At 36.1% G+C, this 22,292-nt stretch overlaps 2 protein-coding genes across 3 annotated transcripts in view; both read left to right on the forward strand.

The window, feature by feature from the left end:
• Positions 1–22,292, forward strand: part of LOC134853292 (selenoprotein M-like) — a 413,832-nt gene that overhangs the window by 325,438 nt on the left and 66,102 nt on the right. The gene's annotated exons all lie outside the window — the stretch shown is intronic.
• Positions 1,787–15,623, forward strand: LOC134853291 (uncharacterized). The gene is made up of 8 exons (XM_063869263.1): positions 1,787–1,983; positions 2,978–3,322; positions 3,670–3,957; positions 4,056–4,216; positions 8,696–8,858; positions 12,073–12,191; positions 13,884–14,094; positions 15,407–15,623. The coding sequence occupies exons 3-8, from the start codon at positions 3,789–3,791 to the stop codon at positions 15,487–15,489; spliced, it is 906 nt and encodes a 301-aa protein (XP_063725333.1). The 5' UTR covers positions 1,787–1,983; positions 2,978–3,322; positions 3,670–3,788; the 3' UTR covers positions 15,490–15,623.

The raw sequence follows: 22,292 nt of genomic DNA on the forward strand, positions 1-22,292 counted from the left end.
AATACTTAGTCTGTTTTCCAAGATACGCCAACTCTGATGTGACATGGCTTTGCTAATCGATAAAGCTTTGCTAAAAAATCAATACCATAGCTCGTTTTGGAGTTCCATGAATAACAATCGATTATACTTGAGTTTCATTCTCAATGTCCAAAAGTAAAAAAAAGATTATAATCAATTAAAATTGGCTCTTAATGTTACAATTGTTTGAGTCAACAAAATCCATTTTTAATAAATTATATTCATTTTTTTTTTCAATTTTGTGGACGCTGACAATGAAACTCAATTATAATCCTTTTTTCCACCTTATTGTGATGCGAATCAATGAACTGAGGTCTTTTTGAAATTATATATAAAAGTTGGTTACTTCTTCAACTTCGTTTTTTTTCTGAATAACTTCGATATTTTTATTAAGTTCAGATGGAGGGGTTGGTTCGCGTGAGGATATGTCTCAGTTGGTTAGGTGTGAACGGGGGGGGGGGGGGTGGGGCTCGAGTGTGGTTTAACTCTGTGTGTGTGTGTGTTTGTGGGGCAAAGGGGCAAACGTTGGGACAAGGGGTGTAAGGGAGCAAAGCGGCAATTGTTAGGGGAGGAGAGGTTAACGGAATCTTTTTGCAATTTGAGTTTAGGTTCATAAAAAGAGTAGGTCGTACTCTCGCTTGGCAAAATTTTCGAATTTGATAAATTTCACTCATTTGATGAATGCAGCAATTCTTGCTTTCTTGCTAATTTTTGCGCGACGCGAAACATTTCAGTGTAATTTTCTACCTATTTTGTAATTCATTATAATAGATTTCAAATCAGTTATAAAAGATTTTGATTTTGCGAGAAAAAATGGATTGAAATTCATTTTTCCCCTTTTTTGTTGGCTGAGAGTAACATGGGAATCGGTTATGGACCACAAAAATTCTTTATAATAGAATTTTTTTCCTTTTTCATAAAAGCTGGAACCCACCTTCTGTTTATACTCGAGAAGTTTCTTCTAACTTCTTTTTGCAAAAACACTTGGGCTATTGGAACCGCAGCCAGGTTAAAACGATACCGATCAACCCGTCCTGCTACATCTTTTTTGCTATAATTTTTAAAAAACTGAAATATATATCTTAAAACTTAAACTTTTAAAAAATAATTAATAAAAATAATTATAAAAACAAAACGAACTAGATCCAAAAAGACGAAAATTTTACAATTGAAATAAATCATCAAATTTCAAGAAAAAATGTCAAATTATTATAAGTACTGTTTGCTTAAAAACAATCAAAATTAAATCACAAACAAAAAATGATTTCCCAATTGGCATAAGTTTCAAGTTTTCATTGTAATTCAAACGTTTTCTATCAATTTCTAATTCTAAGGTTTTGTCAGGAACGAAAACATATGAACAAAATTTGGAGTTATTTGCTTCAAAACAAATGTTAAGCGACAATTTTATCGGAAAAATTGAACACAAATAGCTTATCAATAATGCTTTTTGCGTTTGATAAAAAATCCTACATTTTTTCTAGCTGAAATGTCAATGAACTTTTGAATTGAACGTTTGGCTTATTTTCTCACATGGTCCACGAAAAAGGTTTTTCTCGATTTTTTAAAGCAACTGTTGCATTAAATTTATGCCATTTGAAAACTTTTCATTTTATGCCATTTTAAATTTATGCCATATGAGACTGCAATCACTTCAAATTGATGTTCTAACATGAGCACTCATCTTGTTTTCAACTTGAGATAACTTGTTTAGTTTTTGTAGCTAGCTATGTACAAAAAAAAACAAAAGTTAGAGGCCTTGTAAATATCACTGATTATGTACCAAATGATGTTGAAGTTACTTGTACTAAACTGCATGAACTTGCCTCATTTACTGCGTTTGTTTCTTCAATATCAGTCTTGTATTTTATTTGGTATATGAACACAATTTTTTTTTTGCAGATCGCAAAAACAAGCCGAAAATGATCAAAATCATCAACGTACTTGTAGCCTCACTGATACTGGGTAAGTTGACTGTCTTCCAAAGGTTTTCTATTCGGTAAAAAGAGTCGGCTGTTAAAACAACAGGAGTTTTTTCCGGGCTGCATTTCCGCGGTTTTGTTTCGACCTAGATGTTAATTCCATAGTCTGAACAGGGTTTTAAGTCCCGGCCAAAGTCGCGGCATGTTAAAAAATACATCGCAGCATTGTGAAAATTTAGGTCGCGGCATGATTGAAAACAGTTCACAAATTTAAATACTTAGACGCGCTAGGACTTTGGAGTAATCGAATTCGGGCCGTTGGCGTCTAAATTTACCATGATATCCATTATACTTTTTTAAGCTGATCTGATATGTTAAATTTAGACTGTTGCTTTGGCGCAATTGCTATCGAGGATAATTCTGTCGAAAAAAAAACAAGTCTAGTTATGTTCGAAAAATATGTCGCGACTTGTTCAAAAAACAAGTCGAAGGCAGAATGTTTAAAAAATAAGTCGCGGTATGATAAAAAATGGAGTCGCGGAACAGTCAAAAGTAAGATAAGTCTGGTAAAAAAGCTATCTTAGACATGGTTTGAAAACCAAGAAAATCATTTTTTAAGGTGTTATCCTAAACATAAAGTGTATAAATTGAATCAAAGCACTTCGAACTACTTTTCAAGTATGTTTTTTTTCGAAATCTTTTAGATTCGCTTGTTGTCACAAAACAATTTCTATACCTATGGTTACAACCTATAGAAAATTAATTGCATAAACAATGTTCTTTCGTCTTACCGTACAAATAATAGAAACAAAGGTGGCCCGAGAAAAACTGTTTTTTTTTCATTATAGACCCTTTCCCCGGTAAATTGAAGACCTTCCAAATACAAAACTCAGGGGTGCTATGAGTTTTTTGTTACTAGAACGGGGATACTTTTGGGACACACTAGTAATTAAATATCATAAATTTGTTTATAGTATTTGAATTTTTTGTGTCATATAGTGACGCTGTTCGTTACTAGATATTTTTAATTTTTTCAGTCGTGGTACAGCAATCAGAGGCTGGAAGACCGCCTGGCCTTTATAAAGAGGACCCTTCGACTTCGACCCAGACTGCTGTGAACGTGTCCTTTACCTACAGCGAAACAGGAGGTTTTCAAAACGATGATTTTATCTTGAAAAACGTGACTTGCCAAGAAAGTGACGCTTCGGCCGATTTGACAGAAGCTGAATGCAAGCTCACTTACAACGGAAACGAACCATTTCAAATTCATGTGGTTTTTGTGGAGAATTTAAAACCAGGAGTCGAGAGGTCTTTGAAAGTATATGACATCGTAGATTCGTCGGGACCTGTGGTTATTGATCGAAACTTTAATTTCTGCTCCGGTAAGTCATGTGGATTTTTCATCATGGGAAAACCATATCAACGTCAATGTCATTGATCGGTCCAAAAATCCAGGGCTCGTATTCAAATTTTTTTACCAGGAACCAGGCCTGGACTACCAGGTTTATTGGGTGAAACATTATTGGCTAATGCCACGAAACCAGCTTTCAAAATTTCTGCAGAATTACGAGTCTAACCTAACCTGATCCCTATATTTATTTGTTTTCAAAGCTCGGCTAGTTCAAAATAGTAAAACCAAATCAATAGGCATCAGAATGAAGTTGATCTCGGCGACCTCAAATTCCTTTCGCGACTTTCATTGTTTAGATGATACAATTGAATTGTTTAGATCCTGCAAACCCCACCGAAGTCGTGCTGGGTGATGGTGACGGCGATGCTGCCGAGGCATCCGTCACCATCACCGGTGCTGGGGCATAACTGATTTCAAGTTGGGTCTGGAACCAGGATATGAATAGGTGGAACATAGTCACCAATGAAACTTCCCACGCTGATACTTACACTTTCGATGCACCGCAGGGTGGACATATCTACTATGTAGATGCGTATGGGTATGACGAGTGCGCAGGCGCTGTCTTGCCGGGGTCTAGGAGAAGAAGTACCCGCCTGTGGATGAGTCGTAAGTTAAGTCTGCCCTCGACCACTAAAAAGCTCCAATGAATGTATAGTATTGCCATCTTATGGCCATTATAAATGTATAATTATGTGTGTGTGTAGGTTACACTCCTGATTCCTTCCCTAACCACTTTAAGATGAGCTACAGTGTTGATGATGGATCAATGTGTTTCCTGAAATTCGACTCTGATGCATCTGCACTGTCGGTGAAGTTTCAACTCAAGCAGGGGTCGACCGTCCTTGGGGAATCAATGATATCCGATGTAAGAATCTTCTTTCAAAATTTTTGTTCTAAATTGGGGTTTGGTTTGAAAACTGGCGGAGTTTGGTCTTGACAGAGAGTCTTTATTTAAACAGTATATGCGACAGACTTAGATAAATCAAGTGCAGCAATCTTTATATCATATAAATTTTAATCGATTACTAAAATTTAAAAAACTACGTTTCTCTGAATTTACTGAAGTTAGAACTTTAAACTTTGGGTAAGCAGAGGAGGAGGAGGAGGAAGAGGAGGAGGAGGAGGAGGAGGAGGAGGAGGAGGAGTAACGGACAGCCACAAACCCATTTTTATTGGTGTTGTAACAAGCCTGACGTAAAAATTATGGGCTGTGGGAAAGTTTTGCGCTCTAGAAATTGTTTAAAGTAGTGAACAGGAACCTTTTGAGCGAATCAAAAGAATAACATAGTACTGTTGTGATAGTACTTTTCAGTTGTGTTCTAACCGGCGTCCAATGGACTCCGCGTCATTTATTTTTTCTTTGGGATAAAAGTCAGATTTATTTCAACCTTTTACTTTTTATTCTTTTAACCTAGCTTAGATAGCTTTAGTATAGCAGTTGTTTTTTATCACTTCTTATTATACCGCAGTCAGCTGATTCAAATCTGCGGGGAATTCCCACCTCTTGGCCAAACCATACTGTAGAACAACCCACTCAATAGACAAAATGGATTGAACGGTTCCACTTGGCTATCATCACCAAAGAGAATGGAGTGGTCCACAAGATTCAGAATATGAAACTCTGAAGGAAGCCAGAGAGACCAGAAACAAAAAGTAATGCGAATCTATGAAAACGCGGAGGACAAAATAATCTAGGAGGAGAAACAAAAACTTGGTGGATTGAGGAGAAACGAAGCGGATAAAAAAGTCAGATTCATCTTTCAATTAGCTCTATGAGCCGAGGAAAAAGAGTGTTTTAACAAAAACACCCAACGTTGAAAGTTTCATCCATATCCTCCAAGCAAATTTGCGATCTTCTATTTGCAGCATTTGTCACTTCAGCGAATTTAACGTTTGAACTGTAAAAATTGTTGAGCCGAAAACAGAAGGACACAGAGTCCTGTGATCAATTTTGGGGAACAATTTCGGATTTAGCTAGAACTTGCGAAAGAAGAAAAAACGCTGAACAAGAGTGGATAAGAGACGTTTTCAAATTCAAAATGAGAAATTGTGACCTCCAACGGAGACTCTTGTCGGAAACGGTAAATCCAGTGGTTGCACTCAATCAAGCAGATATCGACAATAAGGTCTACTATAACCATCTTCATATATTGATCATGACGAAAGCTTACAGCAACAGCAGCGGCAAGATATTCAAAAATTTCAATTCTGTAAAAAAAGTAACAGATCTGAAAAAAATTCAAACGCTTGCATGACTTATGGAAAAAAATTTTACCCAAAGACAGTTGAACGTTTACTCAGCAACTGAAATAAATTGTATTATTTGTATATACAAAGGACATCTTTTAGACTTTGTAAATCAAAAAAGATGAAGTTGGTTTTAAATAGTTTAGACCAAAATGTATATAACCAGAATTGTCCATTTTCGCCATTGGATACACATTAAAATCAGCAAAAAAAGCTAAATCAATGATACCCTAATTGCCTCAAAAGCTCCACTGTTTGAATATAAAATCGACATTTGGAAAAATTTGAATATCTTAGAGAGCATAAACATGGCAGTAAAATAGGAGAAAAGTGCTTTTTTCGAAGAGACATTGAACGGTTAGGTTTCAAGATCTCTAACACATAAATAAAACCATTGGTAAAACCCTGAATCCAAAGAATTTTTCAGAACAACGATCATTTTTTGATTCATTAAACCAGTAATTGAAGTTTATCCGCAATCTATCAACGCTGAACTCACCGCTTTGGCCCCTATTAAACAAAAAATCAGTTTATCATTGGAACATTTAATACAAAACAGCTCTTCTATAACAAAGAAAACTAATCATTAATATTACCAAGAATAACAACTTTGACATTAAAAGAAGTTCATGAGTGAAAACAAAATGCTTCGCATAACTGTTTAGGAGTTATACTGGAAAAATGAGACCAAAAATTTTGGATTACTATCGCGTTCGCTTCTCGATTCCTAAACAACTTCTGGTAACATTCGCCGATAACCAGATGTATCGGCGAATGTAACAACACATCACCTTGCGAATGTTCTTAAACACAACTCAGACACACTTCGAATTTGCAATTCAAACGAGTCCTGTACGAGCAGTTGCATACCTTTAAAACTTTCCAAATCTAATTTAATCAAAAATTCTTGTCCGAAAAATCGTTTTTTTTCATTACCATCGTTATAAATTTTTTAATCAAATTTAAAACAAGAAGAGAAACCCAAGTTTTAAGCTTTTCCCACCTCACTACTTCCTTTAAAACAATCGATACTTTCAGAAAAAGGAGGAATCTCATCACAAATCAAAAACGATGTCCCAAATCCATCAGATATTACTTACGATGTAAAAGAGTGAGTTAAATCTGCCATCATCCCCATTAGTGTTGTTAGACCATTGCTCGAATTAAGTACTACTGATGATGAAAGACGAAGAGAGAATTCTGAAAGAAGTAAAGAAGGCTTTAGAAGAAGGAAAACCACTGGATAAATTCGGTGCCCAGTTGAAAACCTTTCAACAGGACATTCATTTGAAATAAGGACTACTCTTCAAAGACAACAAATTGATTAAGCCAGCTGCCCTCAGACCCACATTCATGACCTTTTTGCACAAAATCCACCCAGAACAGTTTTCTATGAAAGCACTGGCAGAAAAAAATTGGAGGCCACGCTTACACCGAGAAATTAAGCAAGGCGGAAAAATTTTTGCGCAATGTATAAAAGCCGGTGAGAATCTTAAATCATTTTGGGCTCGGCTAAAACTCAGAAATTACCAGAATTTTCGGAAACTAACGAAGAAATGAACCTGGATTTCGCAGGTCATGTGATTGGATAAAAACTGGGGCACATCAAAATAAAGCTAGCTGGGGCTCACCTAGCTTAGTCGTCTTTAGTATGACATTAGTATTTGAACATTTCTGAGAAGTACAACGGTTCACAGAGTCCTTACTTTTCCAACCCAAGTTCGAAATCAACTTTGAAATTGGAATTACTGGTAGGCAAATACAGAGGTAATTAGGACGAGTCGTGTAAAAGTTCAAAAATGCCATTCCTACTCCAAAGAACAAACCCACAGAGAACTCTGCAACTGAAGCAGTCGAAATATACCTCGAATGCGACTGAAACACACCGCGAGCAAAGAAACACACCGCGAGATTGAACTCGAGAACAGTCGCAAAGAAAGTTGAGCGTCTACCGTCAGAACATCCGGCAAGACACCACGAAACAAATGCATTTTTTTTGGCCGAAACAGCTGATAAGAAGGCATTCGTAACAATAGTGTTGGCTCACAAATCATGGAATTAGTAAATAAGCAACTCAATGGAGGCGGGGATTCAGGCTCAAAACCTGGTAGTAGTTGCCGACATCAACTCTACTGACACGGTTCTGCATCGTTTTTTAAACCCACTTTAATATTAATTACTTGATCCGGGTATATGCTTCCATATCACTATTTCAAAAAAACTCCGCGCTTAGAGTGCATTTTTTTCCACAATCCGCTTAAATTTTTTTGCGTGTTGAAAAATGTCGAGGACAATTTTTTGATTGCGAAAACAAACATACGTATATTAGCGTTTGTTCGACTATTTATAGGAAAATTGACCAAGATAATCGAAACATAGCAAAATTTTGAGCAAAAATGAATACCTCAACCCGGGTCTTAATTTCGACAATATAAAAGAAAAATTATTTTGTGTTGTGACTGGCCTTTTACTTTTTCAGTTGAGTGTCCGACACCGGGCGAACGGGAATTCGCGTCAAATTATAAAATTTGGGATTCCAAGTTGAAAAAATATTCAAAGTAATTACCCAAAATCGTTTCGTTTTTTGATTAATTACTTCAATTATTTCTCAAATAATTCTAATTTTATGACTTTTTTGCCCTACCTGTTTCTTTCCAATAAACTATTTAGGCAGGGGCGGATTTAGAGAAGGCGGGAACACCCTCCATGCCGACCTAAAGGGTCCCCCTTTTGTACTATTTAGGACATCTGTTTTCGGCTGACGGACCCTAAATGTCTTTTAAGTGCTTTGGGAGAGCTCGGAAAATCCATTCCGCCGACCTCAAAAAACGGCTGACAAAATTATGGAGAATTTTTGAAAGTATCCCCCCCCCCAGAAAAATTTAGATCCACCCTTGTATTTAAGACCAGTTTTTCCGTTCAGGAACATCTGAAAACTGATCTGTTGATGCGCTGGTGGTGTACCAGTCAATTTAATTTACTAAATTGTGATTTATGTTTTTTTAGATTTTTTTTTTGTACAAACTAAATTATACTGGCATGCGCCCAAAGTTAAAAAGATACAATTATATATTTTAAACACTGATGTTACTTATAGCCAACAACAAAGGAATATGTGTGTATAGTCATGGATGGGTCGCAAGATACAGCAGAACTTGTTGACCTGGTCGGCGTCATGGAAAACAGCGTGACAATCGCTGGTATCGTTGAAGGTGGAGAATCTTCACACAGCTACGGAATCGAACTCAACCTTACAGAATGTAAGTGAAACGGTTGTTTTACATATATAATTTTTGCTTTGATTCCCCAAAATGTTCCAAATTCCGCAAACTTTACTGCACAGCCCGCAAACTCGCCTTTTTTAAAGCCTTTTTAGTGTTTCAGTGGAATCCAAAAGAGTAAACTGGATCAAAAAACACTATCAATGCTAAGGGTTCCTTGACAAGTCTGTAATCAAGATTTTGCCGAATCCGCTTGCAACTCCTGTAATACACGGTTACCGTTGGCCTCGTTATTTGGTATCCATGCTCACCTCATGATAATTTTCCAAGATGCTAGAGCTCTGCAAAAAAATTAATTTCCGTGGTTCGAATGTTTGGATTCTCTGCGGATCTAAAGCTTCAATTTCTCAGAAGTTTCAAGAAAAAAAGACATGATATTCATTTTTTTCAGGAAACTTTTCTGCCACCAACTACTACTACTCCGATAATATAAAATTTTTGAAACATCCCTCGGAAGTTGCGTAAATACTTAAAAGGGAGTTTTATTAAAACCAAAATGACAAAAATGCGCTTCAACAATTTTTGTACAGGTTACGATTCATTGCAGGGAATAAAAAGCGTTTTTTTTTTCTTCAAAACTGGAAACAAAATGATCAAAATGAGAAGCTTTTTTCATAATCTGAAAACCTCAAATTAATTGCCTGTCGCAGCTATTTTGCAATCAATTTTCAAAAACGTTTACAGTAGCCATTGGGGTCAAACACAGTAACCCTTTTCAAGTCATTGCCTGCTCTGAAGCGGTGATATTACATTGACACTAAATATTGTGAATTATACTTGTTTTTGAAAAAAAAAACCACGTGTCTAGTAACGACCAAAAAACTAGCTAGGTGTTTGCTGAACGCAAGAAAACAAAAATTAAGAATAATGTTTTGTTTTTCATGCAAATTTTGAGCACTTGAACTGCATTATAGAAACCGAACTCGGTATGATTTTGCAAGTAAATTTTTATTTGAACAAGGTTTGCGCAAGTATAGAGTTGGTTTTTAGACACTAAAAAAGGTATTTTTAGTGACATTTTTTTTTAGCTTTTTGTTTGGAGTTCATGAGGACAAGTTCGTTTTTTTCTGAGTAAAAGAACGAACCTAACGAGGCGATTCTAAGATGCCTAGAGGAGGTGGGGTCTGTAGTTTTTCTGGTGGTTGCTCTTTGTCTTCCTTTAGGACGTCGTCCTTTGGGCCGCTTCTGGGGTTTTCTTCTTCGAGGGAGACAATATTTTTCCTCTGATAAACTCATAAAATATTTGCACATGGATCAGTGGGCAAACTTAAACCGAAATCAAAGTCGTGCCGGGAAGTAATTTTCCTTAGATTGGATGGTACAGTTTCTGAAAATTGTGTCCACTAATTTGGTTTACCGTATGCTCTAGAAAAACTGTAATAATATAAATTTTTAGCGTGTCTTTTCTAAAAAAAACTGCTTCCAAAGGTTTTTTCCCGAAGATCCCAGACGCAGTGGGATTTTTGAAGTTAGCATTGGTCTTTGCACTGGTTGTCTGAGTCTGATGTAGATGGCGAAATCCCGGGTTGACCATAACTTCTTATCATACAATTTCCATTTATGAGAAACTTCTTGTCATACAATTTCATACAATTCCATACGTACAGAAAATTGTATGAAAATTCTATGATAAGCATTTTTCCATATATGAAAATTGTATGATAGGTGTTTTTCCATAAACCAAAAACTTTGATTTTTCTTTCCAAATATATTTTCTGAAAAATTTTCGGTTGTTTGCAAGCGAACACAAGTGACAAAGACCTTGGTTACTCAAAGCACCAAAGGTTGGACGGTCTTGCATTTACAATGCATAGAAAACGACCTGAATTGCGCTGCCATTCACAATTGATCTAATAAAAGTAACAAACTTTTAATTTTTGGCAAATTTTTTTAATGATGATTATTTTAAATTTTTGAATTTTCAAATTATCAGACATTGATCAAGGCATACATAAACACCCCATACAAAAGAAATAGGAATTTTCAGCGTTTTTGAAAAAAAAAAATTTAATTGAAAAGATAAAAGCCAATATTATCGTATCCAGGACTACGTTATGCACACAAAATTAAATTTTGCATGCAAAATTGTTTTTTTCGGAAAATGTTTGTTTGCGTACGAAATTCGATTTGCGGTTGAAAAAAAATAAATTTAGGGCCACATTTTCAAAACTACTTGAAAAATTTTTTGTGTCGCCATTAAAAAAATGCCAGTCGTACAATTTCCATATATGGGAATTGTGTGATAAGCAATTTTTTCAAAAAACGAAAACCTTGGGTTTTTTTACCACCAGACTGTTTTATTAGAATCAAAGAGCCACACAAATAAGTATGAAATTGTATGAAAATTTTATGACAAGCATTTTTCCACACACTTGATGTATGGAAGTGTATGATAAGCATTTTCGGTGTATGCAGGTCAACCCGGGATGCCCCTTTTGTTTTTTTGCTCAAGATTTTCAAGATCGCCGTCTTCCAGATACTCGTGCAGTTCTTAAATGCGGATTCCTTTTTGAAAAAATGGGCTTTTCTTGAAATAAATCACTATCATGAGAAATTAAATTAGCAGATTGGTTGAATTTTAGCAAATCGGGTCAAGTATAGATAGTGCCGGTCAACTTTAATTATTTTTAGCTGTTTATGAGTATCATCCCGTACCGAGAAAGTTCTTTATTTCTGAACTGAAATACATTGTATCTAATCTATATTCTGCTCAGAAATTCTCTTTGAAATGTTTAAAAAAAGCATGGACTTTCTTTAAATACTTTATTTCTAATCCTAATTCTGATCAGGAATTAGCTAAATCTAGGCTATTTCTAGCTACAAAAAAGTCTCCCGCTGGGGCTCGAACCCCTGACCTTCTGATTTCTTAAAAATTTGCTCTATCAACATTGCTACAGCCCTTGATAGATATCCCTAGTTTTAGGAGAATAACAATGTTATAACAAGTGTAAGTTTGCATTGTATTCGCTGCTGCTATTGTGTATACTCGAAGCGTGTTTATCTCGTTGCGGTTGAGCAGTGAACTGATTTCGGGTTATTTCTTTCCGGAAACTGTTTGTTTCTGAACTAGAAAAGAAATAGATCACTTCTGCACGGAAAATACGAGAAAACTAGGCTAGATAATCTACATAGAATTTATATCTAGAAAAACAGCTTCCGTTGGGTACGGGATGTGAATTCAACCATGTTTCAGCCTACGACATAGTTGATGATATTGGCGCCAGGATTGACAATGAAACGAACACGTGTGTTGTCAGCTTCAAATTCCTAAGCACTGGTACCATCACAATGGGCCTTTATGTAGAGCTTTTGGTAAGCGATTCCATATTTTTGCCCATATAAAAAAATGACGAAAACTAAGAAAAAATAGCTTACTATGATGTTTTTCCTATTCCATCTCTGAAAAAATTCTACGCCTAAAAAATCGAAGATAAGCTCATCGGATGCGGGGATCAAAAAATTGCAGAACAAGAATTCAATCGCGGTAACCACTAAAAACCAAAAACAGAAAAAATGTTATTCTAGCGAGGGAAAAATGTCTAAACTAACACAAATGTAAGAAGAACTGCAGGGAGAGCAAAAAGGAAAATGGTTTGAGAGCAGAACAGTCCCAAGAGCAGAAATACAGAAAAATTTTCACTCTTATAAGCTAACCGGTACAACAAGTAGTAGAAATGTCACGATTACCAACTAAACAAATATTTTCTGAAAATTTTTGAATAATTGGTTCATAATTTGTTTGAAAGTTTCAATTGAAAACTAGACAAATTTAATCAATCATGGAATAATTTTTTTGTTTCGTTGGAAATAAAGAAACTGGACACAACGAACAACATTGTATATTCAAACTCGTTTTTCTCAAATTGGATCAAGATTAGCCACAAACTGAGGAGACCAAAAACTGCTCGGAAATTCGTCAGAATTTTTTGGTGCAATTTTTTTTCGAGGTTCTCAATCAAAACTATAGCACAAAATTGGGTCAATTTGGAATTTTTTAATTATTCAAGAATCGCTTTGAAACTACCGAGTTTTTTAATGAAAACATTACACCAAAAGAAGATTCTTACCCAGCCTAACAAAGTGCGAAAGTTCAAAAGTTCCAAAAAAGTCAAATTTCCAAAACTTTGCGTAAAACGTTTAAAATTTGTTTATTAGGCAAAGATTTTGATTTTAGTATGGTAAAAAAAAGTGAAATTTTTGGCACCAAAAAATAATATTGTTTTATTTTTGAGAGTTTCACTTTCCTAAAAGGTTGTTGCGATTTGTAAGAGACTTCTTTTGACATAATTTTTCATCAATCAGCTGAGTATTTTAAAAATTCTTCTTGTTTATTCCAAAAAACCCAATTGACCCAATTTTGTTCTCTTCACTTTTTGTCTAATCCTAGACAAATTTGAAAAAAAACTTGTTTGGAGTTTCGAAATTTATTTGTTTCGATCGGATAATTTAAATCTGCATTGATGCACCGTATTAAAAATTTCCATGAATGTTTTTTTATGGACTAGCTAGTGTAAATCATTTTTTATCTAGTGTTCTGCTTTTGGACATTTTCTGCTCTTAGAATTTTCTGCTCGTTGACACGTCATGAAGAAAACCGCACTTTGTTTCCTCTTTTTTTTTCCTCTTTTTTTTTTTCAATTTTTCAGCAGTTTTTCTTTGATTAACTTCTGTGTTTGTTAATTTCTGTGTTTTCAACTTTTCGCTTCAACATACTTTCTTGATTGCCTGAATTCACAAATGAATCACTTTTGAACAGTAAAAGAAGCAGTTCATTAATATCCGCTGATTTAGGCCAAAAATTTGTCCGAAACTTGGTATACGCTTCTGCTTGAGGCTTTTAAAATTTATGTTAGGTTAGATAGCCAAAAATAGGTGCATATTAAATTAGTATCTGATTAGTAGCAAACTGTTAAATCCATCCCTGGCAGTACATAGAACACCAGTTGTGTTAGAATTGATCCATTGAGTTGAGTTGAGTTAAGTTGCGTATGTGTGGTGTTATAGGGGGGGCCAGAGGCAGAAGATAAACACAACCTCACTGTGGATGATGTTCTTGAAGGGGGAGCAGCAGCTTGCATTACGGATGAAGGTGCAGGGACGACAACGTGTGAGTGGGAACTGGAAGGATTTACTCAAACCAGTTACGACTTCGAGCTCACCCCTGTTGTGGCAAGCATCAGAACTAATACATATGAGATATCCATCGGCTCCGCAGGCAAGTAAACCTATAGAGCTCATTCCAGTACACCTGTCTTAATTTGACCATTACTCAACATTCGGGACAAATTGAAACATTCGGGACAAATTGAATCAGTCTCTGTTTAAACATGCGATTGCTGAGTTTTTACTTGATTTATGTTTTGGTATTTAGATGAAGTTTCTCTGCGTTTGAGTGTGTTTTGTCCTTTAAACTGGCATTTTTTGTTCAACACACCTGCTCCTTATATAGAAAATCTTGTGCTTTTGTTATTCAGAGTCTCGTTAAAAAGGTTACGCATTACAGGTACATACTACATAAATTGAATCAGCCTCTGTTTAAACATGCGAATGCTGAATTTTTACTTGATTTAAGTTTTGGTATTTAAAAGAACTTTTTCTGCGTTTGAGTGTGTTTTGTCCTCTATACTGGCATTTTTTGTTCAACACACCTGCTCCTTATATAGAAAATCTTGTGCTTTTGTTATTCAGAGTCTCGTTAAAAAGGTTACGCATTACAGGTACATACTACATAAATTGAATCAGCCTCTGTTTAAACATGCGAATGCTGAATTTTTACTTGATTTAAGTTTTGGTATTTAAAAGAACTTTTTCTGCGTTTGAGTGTGTTTTGTCCTCTATACTGGCATTTTTTGTTCAACACACCTGCTCCTTATATAGAAAATCTTGTGCTTTTGTTATTCAGAGTCTCGTTAAAAAGGTTACGCCTTACAGGTACATACATTGAATCAGTCTCTGTTTAAACATGCGAATGCTGAATTTTTACTTGATTTAAGTTTTGGTATTTAAAAGAACTTTTTCTGCGTTTGAGTGTGTTTTGTCCTTTAAACTGGCATTTTTTGTTCAACACACCTGCTCCTTATATAGAAAATCTTGTGCTTTTGTTGTTCAGAGTCTTGTGAAACCCTTACTTCATATATGTAATAGAAGTAACAGCCTTATATATTTATTAAGAGCTGAGAAAGTTCATTTAATTACCAGAAGGCAACTGTCTGATTAACTAGATAAATGCAGGAAGTCATCAGACATCAATATATATGCTATTTGATTTTTTCGCATTTGGTTGCGCTCTCCACTTTAAGCATGGTTTTTGTTTTCAGGTTTTCTTACGCAAAAATAACGGCGACACAAAACTGCCACCAATAAATTATTGCAACCAGTAAATTATGATGACCCATTAATTATGACGACTAATGACTTATGAAGTGTGGCGACTAATAACGGCGCATTATGCCCTTCATTTCACTAAAAGTTTGCCCGCCGTCCAAAAATGTATCCGACTAATTTAATATGCTTTGTTGTGGTTTCAGATGCCGGTGCTATCCAGGCTGCAAGCTTCAAGGCACTCATTCTAGCTGTTCCCATAACCCAAGTTCTTATCTCCCTCATGTAGAAACTTCCTTAAATCAACTTCTTTATGAATAAGCGATACAGAATTAAGTTACGCTCAGTTTCTGCGGTTTGAACACAGAACACTTGTGAAAATTTTCATCTTTTTAAACAAACTTTCAAGTCTTTTCTTATTTTGAGGCGTATATAGAATCATAAGTTTTTTAAAGATCGCTGCATCATGGCAAAAATATATGGTCCGTAAAGTTTTAACAGAAAACCCGTTATTGATAGTTTTACTCGTACCTGTTTCGTGAACTAGCCAATTTTTTTTTCAATTTTCTCGGAGTCAACTTATTTAGATTAAAGAAGTTGATTTTCGTTTCTACTCCCGGAAACTTTTATGTAAATAGCTGTGTTAACCAATTTGTATTATTTGAAGTTCACGCCGTAAATAATAGATTTTTGGATTGTTGAGTTGTACAAATCACCAACTTCAACGAAAATAATGCTAAAAATGCCAAGTATATTGAGCTATTCAAGTTATCGAGAAAAGTGTTCACTTTCATGAAAGCTTAGTGGTGACCTTTTAAAAAAAGAATTTGCCCTAGAAAACTTGCAAAATTATTTGATTCAATTTTAATTCTCATTCATTCCATTGGTTTGCATCTAGTTATTGCAAATGATTAAAAATATTGAGCTATGAAAAAAAAACTTCATTGTTTTTCAAGACAAAGGTTGTCCCTCAAAAAATTTTTCTTATATCATTTTTCAGTTTCACCAAAACATATTTTACAGTTAATATCAGGGACAACCTTTGCTATGATTTTATATTCAAAATTTGAACTAACTGGCCGTCGAGAATCCAATTCTTTTCTCCGGTAACAAAGTATTTCTTTTATGTGACATGTTCAACGGAAGTATGACGGGCTGGCAGCCCTGACAAATACCGTGGCTGTTTCATGGAAATTGCTTTATCTTATTTGATAGATAAAATATATTTTACTAGTACGAAGCTGTGAATCTCTCAACTGTTATGCAGTCCGAACTTGACAAACTTTCGGAGACTGGATTTGGAAATAGCAGAGGTACACACATTGTACAATTTTTCAATGCTGTAAAAATTGTTGAAAAATTAATTCTTCCAGAATTTGATTCACTGTTTTTAAGTGAGCTGAGGCCCTGAAGTCCCTAGATATAATAAAAAGCTAAGAAAGTTCAATTAAAAACAACAGACCGTTGTAGTGACGTCTGAATAAGAATATATATGCAGTAAATCATCAAACATCACTACATTTGCTACTTGATACTTAAACGAACGAGCTTTCATAGCTTTGGATTCCGCCCTCCCGTTTAAACAAGTTATATTTTTTTTGTTCATGAGAGATCTGCAGAATTATTTAGGCTTTTTCTATGCACAAATAATCGCGACTAATAACTGCGACCAATAAATCAAGACAAACGGTGAATAATGGCGACCAATTAAATGTGACGACCAATGGCGTAAGCAGTGTGGCGACCAATAAATGCACAATTTGAATGATGGGCAATTTTTTGGTGAATTATAGGGCATAATTCACCAAAAAATTGCCCATCATTCAAAAAGTTTCGACATCGTACACTTTTTTCCAAGGTGTAAAAGTTTTTGAAATTTTTGTCTTCCAGATATTTATTTGTTAGTTTTCATCAGTGAAGTGAGGCACTGAAGGCTCTAGATATGTTAAAAGGCTAATAAAGTTGAATTAAAAACGAAAGACAATTATAGTGACGTCTGATTAACTACATATATGCAGTAAATCATAAGACATCACTACATGTGCTATTTGACTTTTAAATGAACTTTCTTCGCCTTTGATTCCGCCCTCACGTTTAAGCATGCTTTTATGTTCTTTTTTATGTGCTTTTTATGCCATGATTTTAACCCAATGCAGATCTCCAGCTCAAAAATTAGACACTCTTGCAACCAAGAGAGTCCTCTTTGTTTTGGTTCAAAGTACAATTTATACCTGGTCAACACGAAAATTTTTTGGTGATTGAAAAAATAGGAAAACCCCATCTTAAGGTCTGAACGCAAAAATCTCGCAGAAGTAGATGTCCGAGGGGTTTTAGGAAAGATCGAGTATTCAGTTTAAAAAAAAGGCACTTTTGAACGTTTTACAATTCAATTTTACATGCTTGCAAAAAATAAACATTTTAGTGCTTGTTTATTCACAATGTGAAGCGTCATAGTACGCTTTTTTTCAAATCTGCACAGAAAACCGAACCCGAGGCTAGATTTTTCACCTAATTTGAAGCAAGATTTGAGCGGGTTGAGCGGTTTTTTTTAGACAATTACGCTCAAAATCTTGCTTCAAAATGAGCGGTTCGAGCGGTTTTTGAACGGTTTATCTATTAATCGCGCCGTCTCCACCTCGGTCTGGAAAGTAGCGCCCTCTCCACCTTGGTCTGAAAAGGGGCGCCGTCTCCACCTTGGTCTGGAAAGTCGCACCGTATCCACCTCAGTCGCGAGGAATATAATCTTGGTCGCGCTGTCTCCAACTCGGTCTGGAAAGTCGCGCCGTCTCAGCCTTGGTCTGAAAAGTCGTGCCGTCTCCGCAATGGTCTGAAAAGTCGCGCCGTCTCCGCTTCGGTCTGCAAAGACGCGCCGTCTCCACCTCGGTCGCGAAAGTCTTGAAAGTGCACATTTCGGTCGCGCTGGCCAAACCGGTCGCGCCGTTGCCTTTGGAGTCGCGCCGTTTCCTGAGTCGCGCCGTATCCACCATGGTCGCGAAAGTCGCGCCGTCTCCACCTCGGTCGAGAAAGCCCTGCAAAACTTTTTTACAGTCTCGCCGTCTCCATGTGGGTGTGGAAAGTCGCGCCGTCTCCATCTTGTTCTGGAAAGTTTGGAAATAGCTAGGTTTGGTCGCGCCGGTCAGGCCATTTCCTGAGCCGCAGGGTCGCGCCATATTCGCCTCGGTCGCGAAAGTCGCGCCTTAGATTTTCGGTTGCGAAAGTCTGGAAATGGCAACTCTTGGTCGCGAGAGTCTGGACATACCAAATATGAGTCGCGATGTTTTGGTCGCGCCACTTCCGCTTAGGTCGCGATAGTCGCGACGTATCATCATGGTCGCCAAAGTCTGGACATGCCTAATTTTGGTCAGGAAAGCCTGGACATGCCAAAATTTTGTCGCGAAAGTCTGGACATGAGTCTAGGTAATCGACCCGGGAAGACCGCTCAAAAACCGTTTAAAAACCGCTCAAATAGTGCTTGAAAAACCGTTCAAAAATCACCGCAAGAAATAAGCGGTTTTTGAGCGTTTTATTAAGCAAGATTTGAGCGGTTCGAGCGGTTTTTCTAAAAAAAAACGCCCAAACCGCTCAAACCGGTCAAATCTTGCTGGAAAACCGCTCAAACCGCTCATATCTTGAGCGGTTTTTGAACGGGATCTCGACCCGGGAAGTCTTTTCTTTGAGTTAAAGTTTCATAGTTTTGTTAGATAGTTTTATGCATGATAACGTTGTCTCACAATCAAGCATCAGAAGCGGATTATGTTGGATATTTGACTGATAGGCGGTTACTCAGTCAATTGAAAAGTCACGCTTTAATAGTATATCACCTCTCTTATCAAAATAATCGGGAAAAGTTATTTGAGTTAAATCACCTAGAATTTTTTCTGAGCCGTAATCATGTATATTTCGCCGCTTATGTTTAGAGTTATTCAATACTCATAGATCTAAACTGAGTACAGGGTAAATGTTAGATTACTTCTTTAGAACACAGATCATCAAAATCTCACAATAATAAAAAACCTTTTTTACAGAAAATTAGTCCGAGCCTTTTTTGTCAACCTTGTCAACACAAAGGAATTGATCCATTTAATGTAAAGCAATGTCAAATTTTTAGGCGCAGTAAAATCTAAGTGAAAAAAACCTTTGAACTCTTTGTACTAAATTGCAGAATCTTATAGACCGATGCAAGAAAAAAAGCTTTATCGAATGAAATAATTGTAATCAGAAAGTATGTCAATGTTAGGACCGGGCTGTCTGGTTGATTTTACTGCTCGCCGCCTTTTAAAATGTCTGGTCTAAATTCTGAACATTGGGCAATTTGCTTCATTTGAACAGCAATAGTATTGTATCGTGTCCCGGATCCTATGGGGGGTCCCTTCCTAAGGGTGGGAGTGCCGTACGTAAAACAAAATTCTAGGAAAGGGGTCCTTAATGTTTTGGAGGACCCCTCTCCTAGGATTTTGTAAATGAACGTAAGTTCCCAAACCTGAAGTAAGATACCACTCCATAGGACCGTGTTAAGCTGAGCTTCGTCGAAGATTTGGCATGCTAAAAAGGTTTGTTATTGAAACTGAATCAAAGGATTTCTCACAATTATTTGAAATAACATTTGGTTTGCTTAACCTAGTTTAATTGTTTAAGCTATTTATGTTAAAACAGTAATTGAGCCCAATACGAAAACATTTTTGTTAGTAAATTGCTAAAAAAAACCAAAACAAGTTTAAGTCGAAGTATAAAAAGGACCAGCAGTAAAAATCATCTGAAAATATATGTTTCAGAATTTGATGTTTTTTGTTATGGGTTTCGTTGCGATGTTTTTTAGATGGTCGTTTTTCTGAAGCTTTCGATAAAAAAATTGGGTTATATGTTCACTGAATTGGCTACTAGAAGCTTCTTCTCGCAGCTCTATTTCTGAGTAGGGCCGCTGTAAAAATCCCCAATTTGGAAATTGAATTTCGGGCGAACTGCTAGCAGTTTCGTTGTATGAAATGGTCCAATCGGTGTCCAATAAATGTTTTCTAGAAAAGCACTTTCTTTGGCGGCTTTATACCCGAAGGGCACTGTCAAAATCCCGTCGAGCAGCTGAAAAAGTTTTGAGTCCAATGGTGATTTTGCAAGTTTGTTGTGTTTCACTGTCATATTGGTGTGACCTTTCGAAACTTTAATACAGTTTTACACTCTCATTGTTTCCCAAGTAAATAAAGCGTCCCTGAAGGTTTGATGGATCAGTTCTCGCTGTGCACTCCGTTTTATTCCTTTGGCACTCAATTTTTGAGAAACTCCTTTTCAGAAACAAAATTATAATTCCTTTTTACAAAGCAGGGGATAGTTTCATTTCGCTTCAGCAACTCAATTTATACCAAACAAAGTTTCCTTCATTTCACCAAAAAGAGCAGTAGACTCTAAATTATGATTTGAGAAAGGAAATAGAAGAAACATGTTTTCAAATATGTTAACGTGTAGGTAACCTTGTATAGTGTTGCCTAAATTAGCTAAATGCTAAAAATTTATTGCAACAAATGAAAGAAGGGAAGGAGGTTGGTGGTGGTGATGGTATTTTTTTTCTGAAAAAAAAGTAAGGAAATGCGTGGAAGGGTGAATTAATTTGGAATTCTTAATTTACATTAAGGACGATCGAAAATAGGTTCGGTTTTAGAGCGATGAATTCTCTGATCGGATTCCCACGAGTCTCCTCTTTGAACTTCAGCACAATTTTCTTGTTGGTATCAAAGAACAAAAAATGGTCCCCATCATAATTTGAAAAGCCGAAATCAGCTTTTATTTTCACTTAGCTCGTTAAACGTCGTCAGTTTCTATTGCATAAGAAAAACTAACCGTGTCGGAGTAAAAGAGTTCCAAGTTTAGTTTCGGTTTCAATTTTTGATACATAAACTAAAACATGAAATGCTTGGCGAGGTCTGAGATGGTCGCACCAACTATCATAAAGTTGTTCCAGAAAAATTTTGTTACTGAAAAGCTGATTGTGGATAATTTCTCGTCAATGTCTTGAAAATTCTTCATTGCGCTCAGATTTGTTTTTTGTAGAAGTTCTCTATCGTTCCTTACAATCTCCAGCTTCTTTCTTTCTAACTTACACTCCAGTGTCTTACCGAATGCTGAATTAACATTCAGCTTGCAAAAGTTCTCCTGGAGTTTATTTACCGCTGTTTTTCATATCTTGGTGTAGACCTCAACACCCGCCTACAAAAAACCGCGGTCAAAAAATCCAGGATAATTTTTACAAGCTAATTGTTCATTCAGCACTCAGAAATACAATGGATTCTACGTTAGGAAGATAGAAGTTGGAGATAGAGAGAGTTTCTACATAAAACAGCTCTGAGCACAATGAAGCGCTTTCAAATCATTGACAATCAATTAACTACAATCAGCTTTTCAGCGTTTTATTAAGCAAGATTTGAGCGGTTCGAGCGGTTTTTCTAAAAAAAAACGCCCAAACCGCTCAAACCGGTCAAATCTTGCTGGAAAACCGCTCAAACCGCTCATATCTTGAGCGGTTTTTGAACGGGATCTCGACCCGGGAAGTCTTTTCTTTGAGTTAAAGTTTCATAGTTTTGTTAGATAGTTTTATGCATGATAACGTTGTCTCACAATCAAGCATCAGAAGCGGATTATGTTGGATATTTGACTGATAGGCGGTTACTCAGTCAATTGAAAAGTCACGCTTTAATAGTATATCACCTCTCTTATCAAAATAATCGGGAAAAGTTATTTGAGTTAAATCACCTAGAATTTTTTCTGAGCCGTAATCATGTATATTTCGCCGCTTATGTTTAGAGTTATTCAATACTCATAGATCTAAACTGAGTACAGGGTAAATGTTAGATTACTTCTTTAGAACACAGATCATCAAAATCTCACAATAATAAAAAACCTTTTTTACAGAAAATTAGTCCGAGCCTTTTTTGTCAACCTTGTCAACACAAAGGAATTGATCCATTTAATGTAAAGCAATGTCAAATTTTTAGGCGCAGTAAAATCTAAGTGAAAAAAACCTTTGAACTCTTTGTACTAAATTGCAGAATCTTATAGACCGATGCAAGAAAAAAAGCTTTATCGAATGAAATAATTGTAATCAGA

Source organism: Symsagittifera roscoffensis, chromosome 8, assembly GCF_963678635.1.
Source record: "Symsagittifera roscoffensis chromosome 8, txSymRosc1.1, whole genome shotgun sequence".
NCBI classification, from domain to species: domain Eukaryota; kingdom Metazoa; phylum Xenacoelomorpha; order Acoela; family Convolutidae; genus Symsagittifera; species Symsagittifera roscoffensis.